The sequence below is a fragment of the Balaenoptera physalus genome (assembly GCF_965194825.1).
Source record: "Balaenoptera physalus genome assembly, chromosome: 16".
NCBI lineage: Eukaryota > Metazoa > Chordata > Mammalia > Artiodactyla > Balaenopteridae > Balaenoptera > Balaenoptera physalus.
Window position 1 is genome coordinate 26,203,632 of NC_138898.1, and position 20,958 is coordinate 26,224,589.

Below are 20,958 nucleotides of genomic sequence, written 5' to 3' on the forward strand. Positions count from 1 at the left end.
CACACAGACCATTTGGTAGCAACATGTATGTGCACTTGTATAGGAACAGGAAAACAGGTCTTAAGAGTCACTAGACCTCTGGAGATTGAGGAAGGAATCAGTCATTTTTTTCCTTTATACTCTCCTATAAGGCTTTAGTTTTCACGAAGGACATATATCACTTTCTGATTAAAGGGAGAGGGAGAGCTGCTGCTGCCTCCACCGATGCTGCCACAGCTGCCGCAGCCTCTGGGAGCCTGGAAAAGGGGAACAGTGAACAGGCAAACGACTTACTCCCCGGGCAGAGGTGGCAGGGGCTGGGGGCGGTTGGTGAGGCGGGGGCACTGCTGCTTTGGGGGCAGGCGGCGGTGGTCCACACCAGCCAGGCCAGATAAAAACAAGGAGGAGAAAGAATGACCAAAAGCAGGGAAAAGTGGGAAAAGTTCAAAAGAAGGATAAGATATAACAGAATCTGAGATTCCCAGCAGGAAAAACAGTCTTGTCGCTGCCCGGTCTGCAGTATCTAGTAAAATAAATGTGCCAGTCCCTCAGCCCATAGTGAAGAAAGACAAACGGCAAAATTCTTCCAGGTTTAGCGCCAGCAATAATAGAGAACTTCAAAAACTACCATCTTTAAAAGATACCTAGGAGGGGAACTGCTGGCTTGTATGTTTCTCCCCAGTGTGACCTAGTTCTGGAAGGAAGCTACGGCTGCTGAATTTTGAGGGTTCCCAGGGCCCCTTCAGTCTTGGCTGTGGACTCCTTGTCGTCATCCATTGTGGGGTACAGACCCCTTCTGCTTTCAGCTGCTGTTCTCAGATACCGTCGAATCTGTCATTTCTTTTAGTCAGCACAGCTGCTTTATAGTCTGTGTCAGATAATACCAACATCTGAAGTCCTTGTCACATTTTGCTCATGATGTGTTATTTCCTTGTGTACCTGACTATTTTTTAGTGTATGCTGGTCATTGTACTCAAATATTTGAAATAAACTGAAACCTAGGATGAAAAAAAAAAAAAAAGAGAGAGAGGGGGAGAAGTGCTCTTTCTTGAACATTCCAAATAAGGTCTCCTGTGAGGGCCTTTGTGCCTGCTGTTCCCTCTGCCTGGATAACCCTCCTTCCAGATAACCCCAGACTTCACGCTCTAAGCAAATGCCACCTCCTCCATGAAGCACTCCCTGACCTCCCTGTTAAAACGGCAGCGCCCTCTCCACCACCCATGCTGTTCTCACTACCCTCGGCCCAGTTTTCTTATCCACCCAAGCACTGAACTTGCTCGCCCTGTGACCCACCATCTATTTCACTCACTGGTTAACTGTCAGTCTCACCCCAACTAGAACATCAGCTCCACGAGGGCACGGGTTTTTGTCTCCTCTATTCACTGCTACCTCCCCAGTACCTGGCATGTGTAAATGCTCAGCTAACAACTGTCTATGCCCTGACGGGACTAGGTCACCAACCCAGGAGGTCAGGCTTTGAGTCAGCCACTTCGGTCAGATTCACAGATTGAAAGGGATGGGGTCTGCTGCTTCCAGGAATCCATCTTTTCAATACACTCACCCAGGTGCACAGAAATGTAGGTACAAGGATGTGCAATGCCGTGCTGCTCATAAAAGTTAAAAACTGGGACTAACCTACTTGTCTATCAATGAAAGACTGGCTTCATAGTTTATGATACATCCAAACTATGGGGCACTATGCAATCATTTAAAAGAATTTTTAAACTTAACAAAGGAATAAGCTGAATCTAAATTACTAATGTGAAAACATATCCATAATATATAGTTCAATTTAAAAAGCAAATGGAGGACTTCGCGGGTGGCACAGTGGTTAAGAATCCTCCTGCCAATGCAGGGGACACGGGTTCCAGCCTTGGTCCAGGAAGATCCCCACATGCCGCAGAGCAATGAAGCCCGTGTGCCACAACTACTGAGCCTGTGCTCTAGAGCCCACGTGCCACAACTACTGAAGCCCGCACGCCTACAGCCCGTGCTCTGCAACAAGAGAAGCCACCGCAATGTGAAGCACACACCACAACAAAGAGTAGCCCCAGCTCCCCACTACTAGAGAAAGCCCGCGCAGCAACGAAGACCCAACACAGCCAAATAATAATAATAATAATAATAATAATAATAATAATAAAAACCAAAGATAAGCAGTAGCTTGTAGCATTCACAAGAAAAAAGTTGTTTAAAAAAAAAAAAGCAAATGGACAAAGCTAAACCAGTCTGTTAGCAGTGCTTGTGACTACTGCTGTTGGGATGAGATGGAGTACATGGTGAGAAATAGGGACCTTTATTTTTTGCTTTACACATATTTCTATTCTTTTTTTTTTTTTTAAACAATCAGCATTACTACTTTTAAAAGGTTTGGGGTTTTTTTTAAAGGCATTTTTTTAAAAGAGAGGAAAGCACATTCAGAACCTGGAAGAGAGAAAGTCCAGCCACTGGAGCTCTGCTCCACCTTATAGGACCCAGTCCCGCAGGACACCACTCCCCTGTTCTCGAGTCCCCGGTCCCCTGGAGCTGGGCCATGGGGCAGACCTGCCGAACCCTACAACTATGAATTGTATTCTCACTGGACTCATGGTAGGGACTTAGGAAACCCATAGAGTCTCTGAATTACCCTATCTTTGCAGATTAAAGCTGCAAGGGACCTTAGAGGTCACCTCGCCTGGGGTGACAGCACAGGGAGATGCGTCCTGGGTCAGAAAGGGGAAAGGTACAGGAGGAAGGGAGAAGAACAGAGATGACTCAATCCCCACTCATGTGTCATGCAAAACTCAGGAGGGCCTTTTAACAGTGGGTTCTGGAAATGCCACCTCTCCTACCTCCCTGTCCAGCCCCCCAACCAGGAGGGCACACTGCTCACCTCCCTAGACAGTCCCCCACACTGGAGACCTCCCCCCAAACAGCGGCCCTGCAGCCAAGATCCTGAGTGCTACCATCATCTCCAGCATGCCTCTCCGGGCCCTGGGGAGAACCAGGCTGGGCCCCCGGGCCCCCTGGCCCCCAGGCTCCCAGGCGCTGCGTTTCCTGGCCACATCCCAACTGTCCAGCCCCTGGCTCACAACCCAGACCCTGCCTCACAACCCAGACCCCGCCTGAGCATGGCCAACCTTCTCCACCGATGCATTGGACTGCAGCAATAGCTTCTTGTGGAATTCCCCTTTTCTCCTTTCAGCCTCTCTGAAAACTGACGGTCTGCCATGGGGTGATCTTGACCGACTGAGGCTGCTGGCGCTGAGAGGTTTCTGAAAAGCAAAAATGGGCCTCCCAGGTCAGCATGAGAAGGTCTCTGGGTAACAGAGACAGAGGCAGATGCTGAAAGAGCAACCACCCCAGCCCCACTCAGTAGATACACCCTCCTGTGAAAGGTACTCTGAAAGCTGCGTGTCTAAAGGATCCTGGGCGTAAAGACACTCTGACGCTGGAGAGTGTCCATTTTAAGTTACTGGCAGCTTCTGCTCTCAGGGCAGAGACTGGAGTTATCCTTTGGGGAAGGCCCCTTCTTTGTCCTGGAAGAGAGAGTCTGGCTAGAGGTGAGGGTAAAGGGGTGTGTATACCCCTTGCTCTAGAAGATGTGAATGCAGTGGTGCAACCCTGACACTTCGAGGATGGTATGAGAGCCTCAGAGCGACAGACATATGTGCATCTCACAGCAGAACTGTGTCTGGCAGGTCGTGTGGGTCTAGGTGTGGACTGCCCTATGCCACACAAGCATCGTGTGTCTGGGGAAGGTGGGGTTTCTCATTCAAGCCCGGCTCCCCGGAATGGGAATCAGACTTCGGTTGCTGAGACAATCTGACTGGTCCCTCAAGCCCCTCACGAGAGATCACTGTTTTCGCTGCTGAGGGTCAGAGGCCAAAGCACCCTGTGTGAGTAGAGAGGGTAGCTCCCCTGCTCTTCCTCCCTACTCCCCCCAAAACAGGACCATCAGTCAAGCCTGGAAAGATTAATCCGGGGCAGAGGCCAGGGCTCAGAGTGGGAGGCAAGTGGTTGCTGCATCTGGGCCTCAGGCCCCTGGAGCCTGTTCCCGGGAGTGAGACGGCTTGTTGGACGAGGCGGCCGGGTGGCTCATCTCTGCCTGGGCGACAGGAGCCCGAGGATGGAGAAAGGCTTTAAGCCCCAGCCATAGGTTCTCCGGCTGGTGTTCCCTCTGGTCCTGCACCCGAGCCTGCAGACGCTGGGTCTGTACTGGCCGCGCTCCGGGAGGGGACAGGGCCCAGGCTCGAGGCAGCGGTGGGCCTAACTGGGGAGGGACCCCTGGCCAAGGCACCTCCTCGGGTGGCGGGGGGTTGGGGGCGGCCACCTGCAGGGGCACCGGCCCCGCCGGCTCCTTGTCTCTCGGGCGTCTCATCACTGGGGGTGCCGACATCAGATTCCGCCGCAGGTTGGCGTTGGCCATGGCCCTGAAGCTGGGGCCCGGGGTCTGCGTGTGCAGTTTGTGTGCCCACTTCTGCTGCTCGGCGCAGGGCTTACTGGGCCTGTGGCTCTCAGTCGTGGCGCAGTCAGCTGCATCCTGCACCTGTGCCGGGGAGGAAACCGCCCTGAGGCGCTGCTGAGCACATCCCGGAGGGGAGGGAGGCCTCCCCACCCGATGCCAACACCACAGGGCCCTCCAGGAGCCCCGGGGGTTTGTTTCGCAGAAATCCTGTACCCTTAACGGCATCGAACCAGAGCTTAGAAGCCTGTCCCCGAGCCACCATTCATGCCCTGAGCATCCATGGGCAGGAGATGGAGGCCATGAGGGACTCCATCTCCCCATCTGTAAAGTGAACAGTGCTTTCCAAGTATTTTTGAGGTATTTTTTAATCTGAAGGGAAACTCCAAAGTGTAAAATAGATAAAAAGCTGAAGTGCTCTGGAGAAGCCGCTGTAATAGCCTCCAAGCATCTCTCCACAACATGTTTGGAAAACTACTGGACAGGGTGACCCCGAAGGCCCCTTCCAGCTTTAATCTGCAAAGATATGGTCATTCAGAGACTGTATGGCTTCCTAAGTCCTACCAAGAGCCCAGTGAGACCAGAGCAGTAAGCTGTAGTAGCGATGGGTCAGAAGTGAGCCACCTTCAAGGAGACAGTAATCTTGGGAGAACAGGACTAGCACCACCAGGCTCTGGAGTCAGACTGCCTAGATTTGGATCTATTACTTCTTGGCTGTGTGACCTTAGGCGAGATGCTTAACCTCTCTGTGCCTCAGTTTCCTCATCTGTCAAATGAGGATAATTATAAAAACTACCACCTACATCCCTAGCTCCCAACCTCCTCCAGAACAAGCCACCACCATTCCCTCCACTTCCCAGGGTGTCCCCTACCCACCCACGAGCCCTACGTGGTTCTGGCCCACAGCTGAGAAAGAAGGAAGAGGACAGCTTGTTTCTGTTGACCTTACCCTCTTGGGCAGCGAGGGCAAGGGGCTCTGAGAGGCGTTGAAATGGAGGATGGGCCTGAACATGCTGATGTTCCAGAAGAGGATGTCCCCATTGTAGGAGGAAGTCCCAAGGAACTGGTTCTGGTACCTGGCCATGCTCAGGACATCCTCCGTGTGGAAGGTCTGCCAGTGGTAGCACAAGAGCACCGGCTTGGTCTTGTGGAACCTGCACACATGGCCAGAGGCAGAAGGGCTGAGAGCTCAGCCTTATTGGTCTCCTGGGAGACCATCAAGGCCTCTAGGATTTGGAGCGCTGACCCAGAGGAGGACACTCCAGAGGAGGTGTAGATCAGGGTTGAAGCTCTGCCCTGCTGACTGCATTTACTAAGCACCTACTATGTGCCTGCTATAAAGGTCTGGTCCTAGGGGCTTTATGTACACTAATCTTACAGATTTGCCCCATTCAGATACCTGAGTAAGGATTCAGGTTGAAAGAAGGGGAAACCATGGCCCTAGAAAGGCCCTCTGAAGAGGAGGGGACCCTGCACATGCTGTTCCCTCTGCCTGGAACGTCCCTCCTGTCCCTAGCCCCTCACTGCTTCACTGAGACCCCTCCTGCTCACTCTTCAGATCCCACTCCACCCATGACATCCTCAGCTGACCCTTTTCTGATGGCCCCTGAGACTAGATCAGATTTCTGTCCCCTCCCCATAGAAACCTGTACTCTTTTTTTTTTCATAGCACTCAACAGACTATCACAAATGAAGTTATTTGATTAGTGTCTGCCTCCCCCTGGGAGCTCCAGGAGGAGCTCCAGGAGGATGAAGACTCCATATTCTTGCTTATACCCGTCACCAGTACCTAGTACAAAGCCTAGAACATATCGGCTGCATGGAGTGATGAATAAATGGACAGATGAGTGGGTGAAGCAACAGACATCACCCAGCACTAATTTCCTGCTTGGTGTTCCAACCACCAGCAAAGCTAGGAATGGAGGAACCCATCTGAAGTCAAGAGAGAACAGTTAGCTGCCCTAACCTCCCACGTGCACCCTGGCTACTCACGTGAAATAAGTGATTCTCCTACTCCATCCAGTCATGTAGAACACTTTGTTCATATGGACAATCCCACTAATCTGTTGAAGATGAAAGAAGACAGAACTCTAAGGTACCTCAGAGGAAATGGCTCCAGGCCCCAAATGTCTTCCTAATTATTATACCAAGCAAGAAATCAAAACTCCCCATAATGATGAGAATTCCCTAGAGGTGATACCACCATATTTTTTTCAGAGTGCTCTCACATCCCATTATCCATTTGATGGACTTGGAGGGGGCAGATTGGGTAGGTATCCATGTCCATCTTATAGGGGGTTAGCAGGGAAATAGACAAGTGACTTGGCTAAGGTCAAACGACTGAGTGATAGGATATGGACCAGTCCTCTAAATCCCCAGCTTCTTGGCCAAGTGCTCCTTCTGAGTTGGTTAAAGGACTGTGTCACGGGGGTTACTAATGGGCGCAAGTCCCAAAGTGGGACTGCTGGCTTTGCACTTTGTCACACCCACAGACCATCCCTATAACCCTGGCAGTCATTTCCCAAATAGGTGTACGGGTGGCTCTGAATCATGTGACCCCACTGCTAGCAATGCCATCCAAAGCTCCAAGATGTAGGGTAAGAAGTGCTAACACACCAAAAGAGCAAGAGTAGCTAACATTTGTAGAACACCTATGAAGGACAGGCCCTGTTACCTGTCTTCATTTTTTGCACAAGGACACAAAGGCTCAGGCAGGCACGAGGCCAGGCAGTCTGTGTGCACAGCCTTTCAGAGAGGCATGGACAATAGCATGTCCCAGGGTCACAGGAGCTGTGAGGGGCCCCCAGGCCCCAGCTGATGGACCAGACTGACCTCCATCTGGTCCGGGTTGGGGAAGGTCAGCAGGCATTCACCAACGCTGTAGTTCCACATCTTCATGGTGCCGTCACGCAGACCCGTGAGCAGGCACGCCTCTGACTCATCCAGGGACATGGCGGTCAGCTCCACGTGCTGGTCACCAGTCACGGAGAACTCCGTCATCCTCTTGCCCGTCACGACCTCCCACACGCTCACCATGCCACTCAGGCAGCCGCTCACCACCTGTGGGGGAGCACACAGCCAGGGCTCCTAGAGAGGAGAGGGCCCCCGCTCCCAAGGGCAGCCTCCAGCTGGCGTGACTGCGGGTAGCTCAGCTGCCACTCTGTGTACCGAGAAGACAGGCGCTCTGGGCCCTCCTGCTGCGGGACAAGCCACTCTTGAAAACAGGCTTTCCTCAGCCCTGAGGCCCATGGCGGGCAGTGCAAACAGGCACAGGTTTTTCAGAAGGAAACAGTTTGGTGAAATCCCCTTTAACTCAGAAATGGCATTTATCAGAATCTATCCAGAGGAAATAATCTCTAATTCAGAAAAGACATTTACTGCAAAGTCATTAATCATGGGGGATAGAAAAAAACAACAGGAAATACACTAACTGTCCCCTAAGTAGGGAAATGTTGAGTAAAGGTAGGTCACTCCACCTAAGGCGACATTACAGCTATTACAATGAAACAGTAATAGGTGAACCTACTTCAGACCAACCTTCCTGCTGAGGACATCTAGAAAAGCTGGGGAAGGGGGATTTTTTTTGAAACTGCTGGAAGGCACTGAAGAGCCCTAAGGTATGAGGGGTGGTGGTGCCAGGGGTCCGAATGAGAGGGAAACCCAAAGAGGTGGGCTGTGGCCTCGCACAGCCAAGGCCACGCTGTAGCAGACGCGGCAGGGCCAGGAAAGGGGTCCCAGTGGCAGTGGGCAGAGGGCCCAGGAGCCCTTTGTGTCCCCACACTTCAGAATCCACGTTCCCAGTTGCCCTGCCCAGTGCAGAGATCTCTACTCAGGACCAGGGGGCTGTCCACAGCCTGGGCCTCCCTCCCCTCCCACGATGGACAGCGCTGACCCAGGGCTTCCCTGGGAATGGCCCCCAGGAGCAGCACCCACACCCACCCGGGGAGCCTCGAGTCGCAGCTCACACCTTGTGTTCCATCTCACACTGTATAAAGAAGGCTGCCCGTCCAGGACCGACCTGGGGCGGTAGCCAGGGGCGCACAGGCTCACAGGAGTTTGGTGACCCACTGACCACGTGGTGGAGCTCCTATCTTACCCGGGGTGACCCCTCTGCAGGGCTGCTGCTTGCCCACCTCCCACTGCCCTGCACCACCACCCAAGCTATGAGCGTCCTGTCCCACCCCACCCCCTGCTGGCCTCAGAGACGAGCTGCTGCCCACTTACCTGCTTGAAAACCTTGCTGTAGAGGATGGCGCACAGGGGCGTGCTGTAAGTCGTGGTCTTCTCTTCTGCTCTCCCAGGCCCCTGCGTCTCCAAGTAGCCTTTTAGGACGCCAATCTACAGGTGAGGAGGGGCAGACAGTTGGGCAGTCAGAAGGGGCCTGCCCTCAGTGACTGGCCCCAGGGAGAAACTTCCAGTAAACTGAGACATCAAGATATCCTCGACTACACGCAGGCCTGCTGATAGCTCACCCCTACTCCATGGCCCCCACTTCCTGAGATCAGGGCTCCCAAACCTCGTGTTCCCACAAGCCCAAAATCCAAGTCCAAGGTCCCTTTTATAACTTCTGAAAAGCATAAAGCCTCAATCTGGTGTCCCCTCGTCCAGGAAGCCTTCCCTGACTACCTCTGCCTCAGGCTAGGCTAAGGATCCTTTCTCTGTGCTCGATGAAGCACCTAGCACACATCTCCATCATAACACACAGCATTTTCTACTAAAATTATGTGTTCTTCTACTACCCCATAAGTTCCTTGAGGGATGGGACAGTGCCTAATTAATATATTCTCTGCTCCTGACAAAGATCAGAGGGCTGATAACGTGTGATGATTTGAAATGAACTTCAAAGGTCTATTTAATTCAACAAATGCTGGCAGCCAGTCTGACACTCAGCAGAGACGAAGGAACCCACCAACTCCCTTCTCAAGAAAAACCTGCCACCTGGGAGAGCCAGCCAAGGGCACAAGGACAGCGTGTATGTCACCTGGCCAACAGTGGGAAGGAGGCCTCAGTGGGGCTTCCCCTTCCTCTCAACCACAAATGACACCTCGCCTCCCTTTCTAGATAGAACCTCCCCCTCTACTGGCTGCTGATTGTCTCCCATCTTGTCACAGGTCCCCCTGTCACCCTGGACGGTCAGCCCCTTGTGCTTCTCCCAGGCTGTCCTGTCCTCCAGAGTCAGGACAGACCTCACATGGGCACCAGCTAAGTCATGGCTCATAGACGGTGTTCATGCCAGGTCCCTCCAGGCTCTCTCCTTCAGAGGGGCTGCTCGGGTATGGGCCCTGCCCTCCTGGGGTTCACGATTTGGCAGGAAGGACAGGCATGTAACCATGACAGGACAGAGTTATAAGGGCCGTGATCAAGGGGAGGCAAGGGAGCTTGGAGCGGTGGGGGCGGGCGGGGGGGCTTCTAAGCCAGCCCGGGCCTTGAGGTGGGCTTCGAGAAGGAGAGTCTGGAGGATGCACGGGCCAGGAGGACAGCAGCGTAGAGGGTGACCACTGAGGGCCTCGAAACAGTCCCCCAGGAAATCCCAGGAGACGGGAGCTTTGAGGACCAGGTCACAGAGTCTAGCAGCTTTGTCCTCATGGCACGAAGCAGTCTCAGGACGGACAGGATGTGACCACCCCTCGGTGTCCCATGGGACTGCGGACCGCAGCCACGGCCCCTCCCCTCTGGGTGCAGCCACGGTCCCACCTCCCTCCCGTGCAGCACTCACTGAATAGGTGCTACAGATGAGGCTGCTGTCATCCTTGTGGAAGTATGCGCTGGTGATGGGGCAGTGTCCCAGGGCAAAATGCTTCCCGCAGAAGGACTGGAGGCATTCGTAGTCCTGCATGTCCCACATGCGAATATTCTGCGGGGGTGAGAAACAGGCAGAGGCCAAGGGTGGGTTCTCGGGGATGCAGCTGGCACCTGAGGCCTTGGGGTTCTCCTGGGAGCGGGGCCAGGGCACCCAGTGCAAGCACTTCCAAGACACACCCACCACACTAAGTGACTGCCATGGATCACAACCCTATGACAGAGACGCTGTGCTTATGCTCAAATGAGGAAACTGAGGCACGCCCCCCCCAGCCTCCCCCAGGGCCTCTACCCTGCTTGAGCAGCTGCTGCTCATTGGCTGAGGATGAAGACCTCACAAGGCAGCACTTGCCCCTGCAGACCCTCACTAGCTCCCACCCCAGCCTCCCTCGAGTAAAGCCAGGCAGGGCACAGAAAGAGCTGCCAACATCGTTGCCCAAAAGGCTCGCCTGTCCCCCTCGAGTTCCTCCCAGGTTGAGGAAGTGTCCCCAGAGGGGCCCCGTGGAAGTCCCTCCAGGACACTCCTCACTCGGGGCATCGGCAGCAAGCTGGACACGGCATGGGCTTGGAGACCACAGACTCCCGTCCACACCGTGGCTCTGCCCAGCGCTGCCCTGCCCAGGAAGGTTTGGGCAAGTCCATTTCTGTCCCCCACCCCTCCAGCCTCGGAGCCTTCATCAGAGGTGACGATGCCCAGCTCCCAGCGCTGCCAGGAGAATTCCAGACAGTAGCAAGTGTGGGGATGTGTGGGCAGCGTGGCCTGGTGAACCAGGGCCCTGCCAGCTCCTGATCTACTGAGTCCCAGAAGACACAAACTTGTCCCCTGAAGGAGGGCACCTGGAACCATTGGCCTGCATCCCCCAGCAGGTGGGGAGAGACCCTAAACCCATAGCTCAGAGGAGCAGAGTAACGGGCCTGATCAGGGGAACCCCGGGCATTTGAAAAAGGTCTAGTCAGGCCCTGCAGCCAGGGCAGCCAAGCAGTGGTCACCGGGAGAGCTGAGAGAAGCAAGTTCGGGTCTGTGGGGAGGGAAAGGCTCACATCTGTTGTACACCTACTATGCGCCAGACATTCCTCTGCTTTTACCAGCAGCTCTTCTCTAAACCACTCAACACCCATCCTCTGGATGAAGACACTGAGACCCCATAAAGGGAAGGGCCCTGCCCAGCTCTGGTGGGCTGCTCAGAACTGGGCTCAGGTCCCTGTGGGGGTGGTCAGAGACCCACGGCCCCCTCATGGTGCCACCTGGGGTACCTCCCTCTAGGCCTCAGGCCAGGGTGGGACCATGGACAGGGAGGTCACACCACTGCCCTGGGCCTCAGGCGCCTGCCAACTGCCAGCCAGCTCCCTGGCTGGCTGAGCTAGATCGTTATCCCTGGGCCAGCATCTCTGCTGGGGAACAGGAGCTAGTGGCGGGTGTCAGGGCCGAGCTCCCTGAGCACACCTTGTCCTTGGAGATGCTGAGGAGGACGCCGTGCTTGCTGTTCACGAGAATGTGTGTCACCGAGGTCTGATGCCCCTTCATCAGCCACACAGGCTTTTTCGAGAAGAAGGGGTTCCACAGGCGGATGAAGGGGTCATGGCCACCAGTCACTGGAGTTGAAAACCGGGTATCAGCCACTGCGGGCCTGCGCTGGGACCTTGTCCTGGGGCCAGGCCTCGGACTCCAGCCAGGCTCGGCAGATGGGGGGCATCGCTATGATCCATCCCTCTGCCCTTCCCGCCCCGCCCCCTCGGCCACCATGCCAAGCAAGCCCATGTCACCACTCCAGCCCAGGTGCCCAGGAGCGGGGACCAGAGTGGCCGGGGCAGACGCTGCAGGGCCTCCTCCTCCGCTCTGATGGGCCCCACCTCCCCAGCAGCCCTCACCCTAGTTCTGCCAGACCAGCAGCCTCACGTGATACAAATGTTACTTACCCAGGACATTCTTTTCTGGGCAGTAATCAAAGCAAAGAATCCCTTTTCTTAAATTCAGCACTGAAAACCTACAACAGCACAGGGGGAAGGCTGTGACCGGAGGCCTCCAGAGAGCCTCTGAGGCTGGGGTGTGGAGGAGCTAGAGGCAGGGCCGCCAGGAGGGAGAAGTCACCACGTCTCCACCCAAGGAGAAGAGCAGCCCCCAGAATCCTGCTCTGGGCTCACCCTGCAGCCAAGGCAGGGCCAGCACCGCCAGCAGACTGGCAGCCCCCCCGCCCGGCCCGAAACCAGCAGTGCCTGAGGAGACACCCACCTCTCGCCTGCACATGAAGGTGAAAGCAGCCCCAAAGCAGGAGCGACTCCTACAGCTGTACCATGCTCGCCTCGCTCCAAGGGCAAACTTAACTCAATCTGCACCTTCACTATACCGGGACGGGTGTCCTCCCACCCATGACACAGACCAAAAGGTGGAAGGGGGTCCCCCAAAGGCTAGGGGAAGAGAACAAAGTGTCCCTGCTACGTGCTGGTCCCTGTGCTGGGTGCTGTCTTGTGAGTCACCTGGACCCCTCACACAACCCTGAAGACTGTCATCAGCCCTGTGCCGTGAGGAGGACACAGAAGGAAATTAAGGAGCTTTCCCAAGGTCCCATGGCTGACAAGGTGGGGGGTCAGTGTTCAGACCCAGGGTGGGCGTGGCAGGGAGAGGCAGCAGGCTCAGGAACCAGAGCTCCAGGACAGGAAGCGGTGTGGCAGGGCTGGAGTCCCGGGGGATGCGGGGCCAGGAGGCGGTCGGGGTGCTCAGGAGGGCCAGGGGACCTAGGCAGGGCTTCTGGGAAGGTCAGGGGAAAGGTCAGGCCCAACAGCCCTCACAGGCCCCAGAGCCCTGGGAGCTCTGTGCCTTGCGTGTGCTATTCCCTCATATCCACACATCCTGCCCCGCCAGCTCTTTCCACTCAAGCTCTCCCTGCAAAACTCAACTCCAAGGCCTCCAACTCAGCATGCTCTCCACTGAACTTGCCCCTGAACTGCATCTCTGCTACTCCCCAGGGAACTAAGCCTGGTTATCACCCTAGAGGCTCCCTCTCCTGTGCTCCCATTATTCATCTGGGCCCCAAATCCTCTTTGTTCACGTCCCACCACAGCCCAGGGCCCCTTCATTTCTGCATCAGCCTCCCAGGAGGGCCTCTTAACCTCCTGCCTTGCTCCCACTCCCCTATGCTCCCCACTCCACAGCCAGAAGGATTCCTCTAAAAGTCAAAACGTCACCAAAAAACCCTAGTCAGGGAACTAAGATCCCACATGATGCGCGGTGCGGCCAAAAGAAAAAAGAAAATTAAAAAATTACAAGAAGAGTATATCAAATACCTGTATTGTCAAACCAGATAAGTCTCCCTCCATGCTTATGTGTGCAGAGAAATGTTCTGGAAGAACAGTCACAAAACATTACTAGAAATCATTTCAGGCTGATTCACCCATTTATTCAACAAAGATTTCCTGGCTCTTATGCCCTTCCAGGATGACCAGAGGCACAGACAGGATGCCCCTGCCTTCACTGGAGCTTTTCTTCTAGAGGAAAACAGCCTGAGCAAGGAAAGGAACAGAGGGACAGGGAGACGTACATGTACACATCATGGCAAGTCCTGCAGGGAAATAAGCAAGTGGCTTTGACAGGACGGCTGGCTGGAGGAGACCAGGTCTCTGCACAGATGGCTGCTGTGCAGAGAAGGGACTGGAAGGTCAGAGGGGACGCAGGGAAGAAGTCTACAAGGCCACTCCAGAGGCAGAATTTGGGTTGGCAGTGCCAGGCCCCACCTGCGGAGGCTACGCCCCAAGAGGGCATCACCGGAACCAGAGACCAGCCAGCAGTCAATGGTGCCACCTGCTGGCCAGTGCGTATACTGCAGTCAGACAAGAAGGAAGGGGATGTGTGCTCATGTGTATAACTATATTCTGCAACCCACCCCTAAAATATATCTCAAATCCATCCATCTCCACTCCAGGCAGACTCCAGACCACCATCACATGTAGTCTGGATTATTACAATGGCATCCTCACTGGTGTCCCCATCTCCCCTCCTGCCCACAGACATACATTCCACTTGCAATAGAGCGGCCAGAAGGATGCTCCCACACACCAGACCACACCATTCCTCAGCTCAGAACCATCCTAGAACCTTGTCTATATCTGATGTCAAATAATCATAAAAAGATATTTTTGAGACACTTGGGTAAAGATTAACTTGGACTAGTACTAGTGATATTAAAACATTATACTATTTCTCTACTTTTGTGTGTGTTTAAAAATCTTTCATAATAAAAATGTTTAAAAAACAAAAACAAACAAAAAAACAGGCAGAGAGGAGCAATGCAAAGGCTTGGGGGCAGGAACATGTGTGAGCTGTGTGAGGGGGCCCCGTGTGGCTGGAGTGGGAAGGTGGCAGGGCCAGACCAAGGAGCCTGTCATAGCCTCCTGCCCTTGAGACCCAATAAAACAAGAAGCTGAATGAAAGACATATCACAGACATGAGGTAATACTCACACCAAAGCAGAGAGACGGACCTCAGCAAACCAGCTCCAAGCAAAATCCCACCACACCGCCCCACTCAAAGCACAAAAACCAAGACAGAAGATTCCCCACCGCCACAGGCATATACTCCCCTCCTGCAACCTGCAGTTAGTTCCAGGACTTGAGGATTGGATAAGGGAACGGGGAGGAAAGCCCACAGGATTCCGGCTTTATTTACAGTGCTTGAATTTTTTACATATGTACATATACCTGTGTGACTAACAGTTGAGTTGTTTCTTTTTTTTTTGTTTTTTGTTTTTGGCCGCACTGCTCATCATGCATGATCTTAGTTCCCTGACCAGGGATTGAACCCGCGAGCCCAGCAGTGAAAATGCAGAGTCCTAACCACTGGACCACCAGGGAATTCCCAACGGTTGATTTTAAAAAATAAAAAAGACAGAAGAGGAAAAGATGCCCCCTAGGGTAGAGGAATCTAGAATGAAGGAAATAGATTAGAACCATCTCCAAAGAATTAATGTGGCCAACTACTGAATACATGCCATGTACAACACTCACTCATGTAAGCCTTGAGATAAGTGAAGGGCTATTATCACCCCCTTTTACAGACAAGAAAACTGAGGCTCACAGAGGTGAAGCAACTCACATTCATTCCTTCATTCAGAGAACATTTTTCTGACTGTCTCCTTACACTATGTGCCAGCTTCTGTGCTGAGTTTTGTGTATAAATTGGTGGATAACAGAGGCCTCATATTTTTGCTGCTGGTGGCAATGCCAGAATGATTAAAACCAGATTCCATAAAAGTTCTCATCACAGGGAAAAAAAATGCACAACTGTGTGTGGTGATGGATGTTAACTAGACTTGTGATCGTTTCACAATATATACAAATATCAAATCGTTATGTTATACATCTTAATATAAACTTAATATAATGTTATATGTCAATTTTCTAAACTGACAACCTCAATTTTTAAAAAAAACAGACTCCAGAGCCCATATTCTAACCACCACACCTCACTGTTGGCCCATAGGAAACACAGTGCTTCCTTGGACCCAGCATGATCCACAGGACACCGTATTACTGCCCACAGGAGATGCCACTGTCCCGGAGGCAGGTCCCCTCTCAGGAGGGACGGCCACCTGTGGCTGAAGTGAAGCCAGAGTCCCGGAGTCACTGTCACCACCCACCCCCTCCCAGCCCCACCACCTCTGCCTGGAGACAGGTGCTCCTTACTTGGGGCTCTCTGGGACTTTGGACGGCAATATGGTCAGCACCAGAGAGGACTTGTCGATGGCTGAACAGGAAGCCACCAGGTTCAGCTGGGGGATGAACTTGACCTGTTGACACCAGTTGGGGTGGAGAGCCTGGGAAGAGAGCGGTGGTGGTGGGAGACCCAACCCAAGGACAGTCATCCAGGCCCAGCCGCCAGAACGTGGCAGGGGTTGGGGGCTGGAGGGGCCAGGAGATCCCCAAGTCTAGTGCCCGTCTAGTTATCACAGCTCTGACAAAGTGCTCCAGCCCCACAGTCCTAGCCCAGGTCATGTGATCAGGGGTGTGTGGCCATCATTTATCAGTGGAACAGGTTAAAAGCACTGAAATCTGCTGTCAGGTGAACTCTCGCTTATAAGTGAGAGGACAGGCAAGGTCTGACCCATACTAATACCATTGTCTGTGGCCCCATGCCAAGGTGGGAGGAAGGACGGATCCAAGTCTGCCTAGTCCACAGTCCCTATCATCCACGGGGCGCCCACCATGGGTGAGCCTGCGCTTCCCGGCCCCACCGCTGCCCTTCGTGTTTGTCGGGAAGTGGTCTGCAGTGAGCGAGGATGTTATCTGGTGCAACTTGGGCGAGATCGGGACTTCCCTGAGACTGGAACTTCCCTGGCGGTCCAGTGGTTAAGACTCCGCGTTCCCACTGCCAGGGCCTGGTTTCGATCCCTGGTCAGGGAACTAAGATCCCGCAAGCCGCGTGGTGCGGCGAAAAAAAAAATAAAGGCTGGGACCCACAGGTCAAGGGCATGACCTGGCTGGACAGGCTCTGTGTTCTGGCCCAGTGCTTGGCCTCCCAATCCGGAGATTTTCCTCTCCAAGACAAGAATGGAGGCGAGGTGAGCTGGGTTTTGCATGAGCTGTTTCACCAAGTGTCTGTCATGGTGAAGGCTGGAGGATGATTTGATCACCAATGGCCAATGACATAATCAATCATGCCTGTGTAATGAAGCCTCCATAAAAACCTAAAAGGATGGGGTTCTGAGAGCTTCTGGGCTGGAGAACACGCGGAGGTGCAGGGAGAGTGGAGACCCGGACAGGGCACGGAAGCTCCGTGCCTCTTCCACATACCTTGCCATCCTCATCTCTTCTATCTGGCTGTTCCTAAGTTATATTCTTTTCTAATAAACCAGTGATCTAGTAAAGTAAAACGTTTCTCTGAGTTCTGAGCTGTTCTAGCAAATTAACCGAACCCAAGGAGGGGGTCGTGGAAACCTCTGATTAATGCCAGTGGGTCAGAAGCACAGGTAACAACCTGAACTTGGGATTGGCATCTGAAGGGGAGGGCAGTCTTGTGGGACCCTTAAACTGCAGGATCTGACGCTATCTCGGGGTAGACAGTGTCAGAATTGAGTTGAATTGTAGGACACCCAGCTCGTGTCAGAGAATCGCTTGGAGATGTGGGAAAAAACACACGCTGTAATGGGTGTCAGAATCCTATAAGCGCTGCAGGTAAAGGGATGAAGGCAGAGGCTGATGGAGCAGGGCTGTTCTAGGCTGGCTGGTTAGGGACCCAAGGGAAGTAGAGGGGGGCGTACAGTATGTGGGGGGAGAGCACGGCAGCCTGAAGGAACAGCGTATGTCAAGGCCCTGAGGTGGGAAAGGGCTTCATGTTCAGAGAACAGCCAGGATGCTGGCGTCTCTGTGTCAGAGTAAGGAGGAGAAAGGTAGAAAGCAAGACTGGGAACAAGCCAAGGGCCAGGTCCCCTCGTGTCCTGACGGTCGTGGGGGAGCACTTGAGATTTTGTGCAAGACAAGAGAGCTACTGGGGGATTTTGAGCAGAGGAGTGACATGACTGTATTTCTAGCTCAGGATTCCTGAGGCTGCCGAATGGAGAAAGCACTGCATAGAGAAAGGACGTGGGGAAACAGCGAGAAGCCGCTGCAGCCACCCAGGAGGGCTGGTGCCTGAGCAATGAAGGCGGCGAGAGAGACTAGTCACACCTGGGATGGTTTGGATTCTGCAGAAAGAGCGGACGGGATCCAGCAGCTGCCTCCACCCCATCCCCAGAGACCAAGCCCCAAGGCCAGAGACCGAAGGGCAGATCCACCTGCTGCATTTTTGTTATTTTACCTGTGTACAGCTAATTACCATGGTTACAGCCAAGGAAAAATCCCACTTACCCTCAGCCGGTAATTTCTATACATAGGGGACTTCTCATTTAAGAGCTTCCGTGTGGAAACATTGGTCCAGTGATCTGATAGGGGAGAAAATCAAGGCCCATGTCACCAGCTCTCCTCGTTTGTAGAACAAGCAAGACCTCAGAAGACCCCTTGAGTTGGTTTGCAACTCCCATGCATCCCAAAAGGCTTTCCCATCCAAACGCTCACTCAAGCCTCCCTGTGTCCTGGTAAGTTCAGTGGGGTGAACTCGGCACCCTGAAAACAGACCGGGGCCAATAAACACTGCTGCCCAGAGTCCCCCTGCCAGCTCCTAGCAGAGCTGGAACCAGATTTCGGGGCTCCTCACTCTCCCCAGCTGGTTGAGTCTCCATTAGGGAGCTCTGACTCTGCTGGAGCGGAGAATGAACTGAGATCCTGGGCTCTTATTCATTCTGAAAATAATCATTTGGGAGTTTGCCATCATGCTTCAAACTACTGAATACATGCCCCCCTTGTCTGGCAAATACAAGTTCCAAGAAGGAGAAGTTGCATGCATGCGTCGTAAAGCAAGCGTGTCTGGCTGGAGCAAGCGCAGTAAGCACAGCCTTGCCCTCCCACTTTTCTCTCCTTCCACCTTCTAAGAAATCCATGAACTGACTGTGCTCAGCCCCATTTGAATAAGGGAACTGAGGCACAGAGAGGTTAAGCAACTGGATCTAAGTCACGCAGAGCTGGTCTGTCCAGTCCCTCCCAAGTCAACACGCTGCTGGGGCCCCCTTCCTGTTTGTCCCCAGCCTTCAGTCTGCATGCGGCATGGAAGGACTCCCATCCAACACTCCAGCCTCATCTGCCTCCCCTCTGATTTCCTGTCCACCACTCGGCTCAAAGACCACCACCTCCTGTGCCAATTCCCAGGGTGGCACAGAGTGATCACGGTGGGTTGGGTCAGGGCAGGTCAGGCACCAGGGGCAGAGGCTGACGAGACAGGACACAGCAGGGTGCCAGCCCCCTGCTGCGTCCGGGGCAGGATCCATCTTCTGTCCGGCCAGTGGTGGATGCTGCCCCAACAAGCTGGGCAGGAGGTGTCACTGAGCCCTGGGGGCCCCTGGAGCCCCTGCTCAGAAACCCTGGCTAGAAGCCCAAGTGGCCGTTCTGGAGTCCTGGATGGAGAGGAGTCAGTGTTCCTGGGGGCTGGGGCCCCCTCCAGATGGATGCAGAGCGGCCTGGGGGCCTGACACTGCGGGTCGAAGGCTCGATCCCGGGCAGGGTCCAGTTCAGATATGTCCCCGACCGCCCCAGGCCCCGAGGCCTCGGGATCTCGTGCCCCTAGGCAGAGCAGCCCCAGACAGCATCCTCCAGCATTTAGTGGGTTTGGGATACTGCCTAGCAAGTGGTTCAAGTGCAGGCTCTGGCGCAGACTGCCTGCCTCAGATCTCAGCCACACTTAGCCACTGTGGGGCCAGTGTAAGCGCTTCCCTCCCTAAACCCCCTGCTCCTCCTCCCTTAACAGGCTGTGACAACAGCAGCCCCTCCACGCAGCAGGCGGGAACTGCAGGAGGTGACTGCCCAAAGCACTCAGCACCCAAGGGCTCAGCAAGTGTCCCTGTGCTGATTCATGCTGCTCGTGCGGAGTCGGGCCTTCCTCCAGGCGCTGCAAAGCCCACCTCTGGCAGCCTCTCCGCCCCACCCCACCACCCACCCACAGGCAGCTCCCAGCCAAGGAGAGCAGAACCCTCCTCACGCCATGGAGGAAGCCAGCACCACCTCCCCAAGGCCCAGAGAGGGTCACACAGCTGCCACAGGTTCTTTCTTCCTGGGATGAGGAGGGTCCTGAAGCCCCCCCACCTCCGCACCAGCCCTCACGTGCACAACTTCCCACCTTCAGAGAGATTGCCCAGCTCCCCAGCCCTGCCCCGTGTCCCGCTGTCACGCCATCACCCCATCTGTCACAGGCGGCTCTGAGCTGAGCATGTGGGTGCACCGCCTTCCCAGGTGCTCTCGAGCAGGGAAGCAGGGAGGGGGAAGAGCTCCGAGGGCAGAACCATCTCTCCCCACTCCCCACGTCTCCGCTACCCCATTTGGAGGTCCTGGGGAGGATTCGGGGGTTGAACAGTCCATTGGTCACATCGTTGGAGGTGAAGACGATGACATTGCCTTTGGTGTCCCCATAGCAGAACACAGCCCTGTGATAGTCAGACCTAGGAAAAGAGGGAGACAGAAGAGGCCACGGAGCCGGCTGGGTGTGTCCGGTGCAACCTTCCGCCCCTCCCCGGCCTCTGAGGCCCTCCTCCACCTTGGAAGCGAGGGCAGATCCCACACAACTTTCCAGCCTTGACCTCAACAGCTGACAAACGTGGGCCCAGCCGCCCAGATCCAGACCGTTGGTGAACCAGGTCCAAGAGAAATCAACACTTTTTTTTAACCAGAATAAATGAATCCCTGGTCCTTCAGCTGCTCTTTGTCAAGTCACCCTACTGATGGACCATGATGTTCCCAGAGACACAGCGGGACAGGCCGGGTTTGATGGCTGACTTGGTGAAAGGAAGAGGGGCCGACAACGACTCTGAGGTCTGAGTGACCATGAAAGGGGACCCAAGAGAGAAGCAGCTTGAGGGGAAGAGGACACAGGCACAGAGGGTGGGGATCTTTCCAGTGCTGCTTCCAGAGAGGCTTTCTGGGGGTCCCAGCCCCACTGCTGCCAAGCCCCTGCACCGGTCTCCCAGGAGACTCACCAGTAGTCCAAGGTCAGGACGCAGCTGTCCAGATCAATGAAGGTGAAGGCCCGGACACATTTACGGTTACTGATATCAAAGAACTCTGGGGAGGAGACAGAAGGGGAGGCACACATGAACCCAAACCCACATCCCAGGCCTCAGGAGTCTCTGGTGACAGTGAGAAGCCTCACTACCCACCACCCAGCA

At 54.3% G+C, this 20,958-nt stretch overlaps 1 protein-coding gene across 1 annotated transcript in view; it reads right to left on the bottom strand.

Annotated features, from left to right (window-relative positions):
• Positions 1-20,958, bottom strand: part of EFCAB8 (EF-hand calcium binding domain 8) — a 63,622-nt gene that overhangs the window by 19,775 nt on the left and 22,889 nt on the right. The window contains exons 8-20 of the mRNA XM_082432127.1: positions 20,770-20,854; positions 20,111-20,235; positions 18,059-18,132; positions 15,899-16,029; positions 12,140-12,207; positions 11,667-11,815; positions 10,140-10,277; positions 8,648-8,761; positions 7,256-7,510; positions 6,416-6,486; positions 5,373-5,577; positions 4,259-4,507; positions 3,099-3,233 (exon numbers count right to left, since the gene is read on the bottom strand). Of these exons, the coding sequence (XP_082288253.1) occupies positions 3,099-3,233; positions 4,259-4,507; positions 5,373-5,577; positions 6,416-6,486; positions 7,256-7,510; positions 8,648-8,761; positions 10,140-10,277; positions 11,667-11,815; positions 12,140-12,207; positions 15,899-16,029; positions 18,059-18,132; positions 20,111-20,235; positions 20,770-20,854 (1,799 nt within the window). The remainder of the gene's footprint in view (positions 1-3,098; positions 3,234-4,258; positions 4,508-5,372; positions 5,578-6,415; positions 6,487-7,255; positions 7,511-8,647; positions 8,762-10,139; positions 10,278-11,666; positions 11,816-12,139; positions 12,208-15,898; positions 16,030-18,058; positions 18,133-20,110; positions 20,236-20,769; positions 20,855-20,958) is intronic.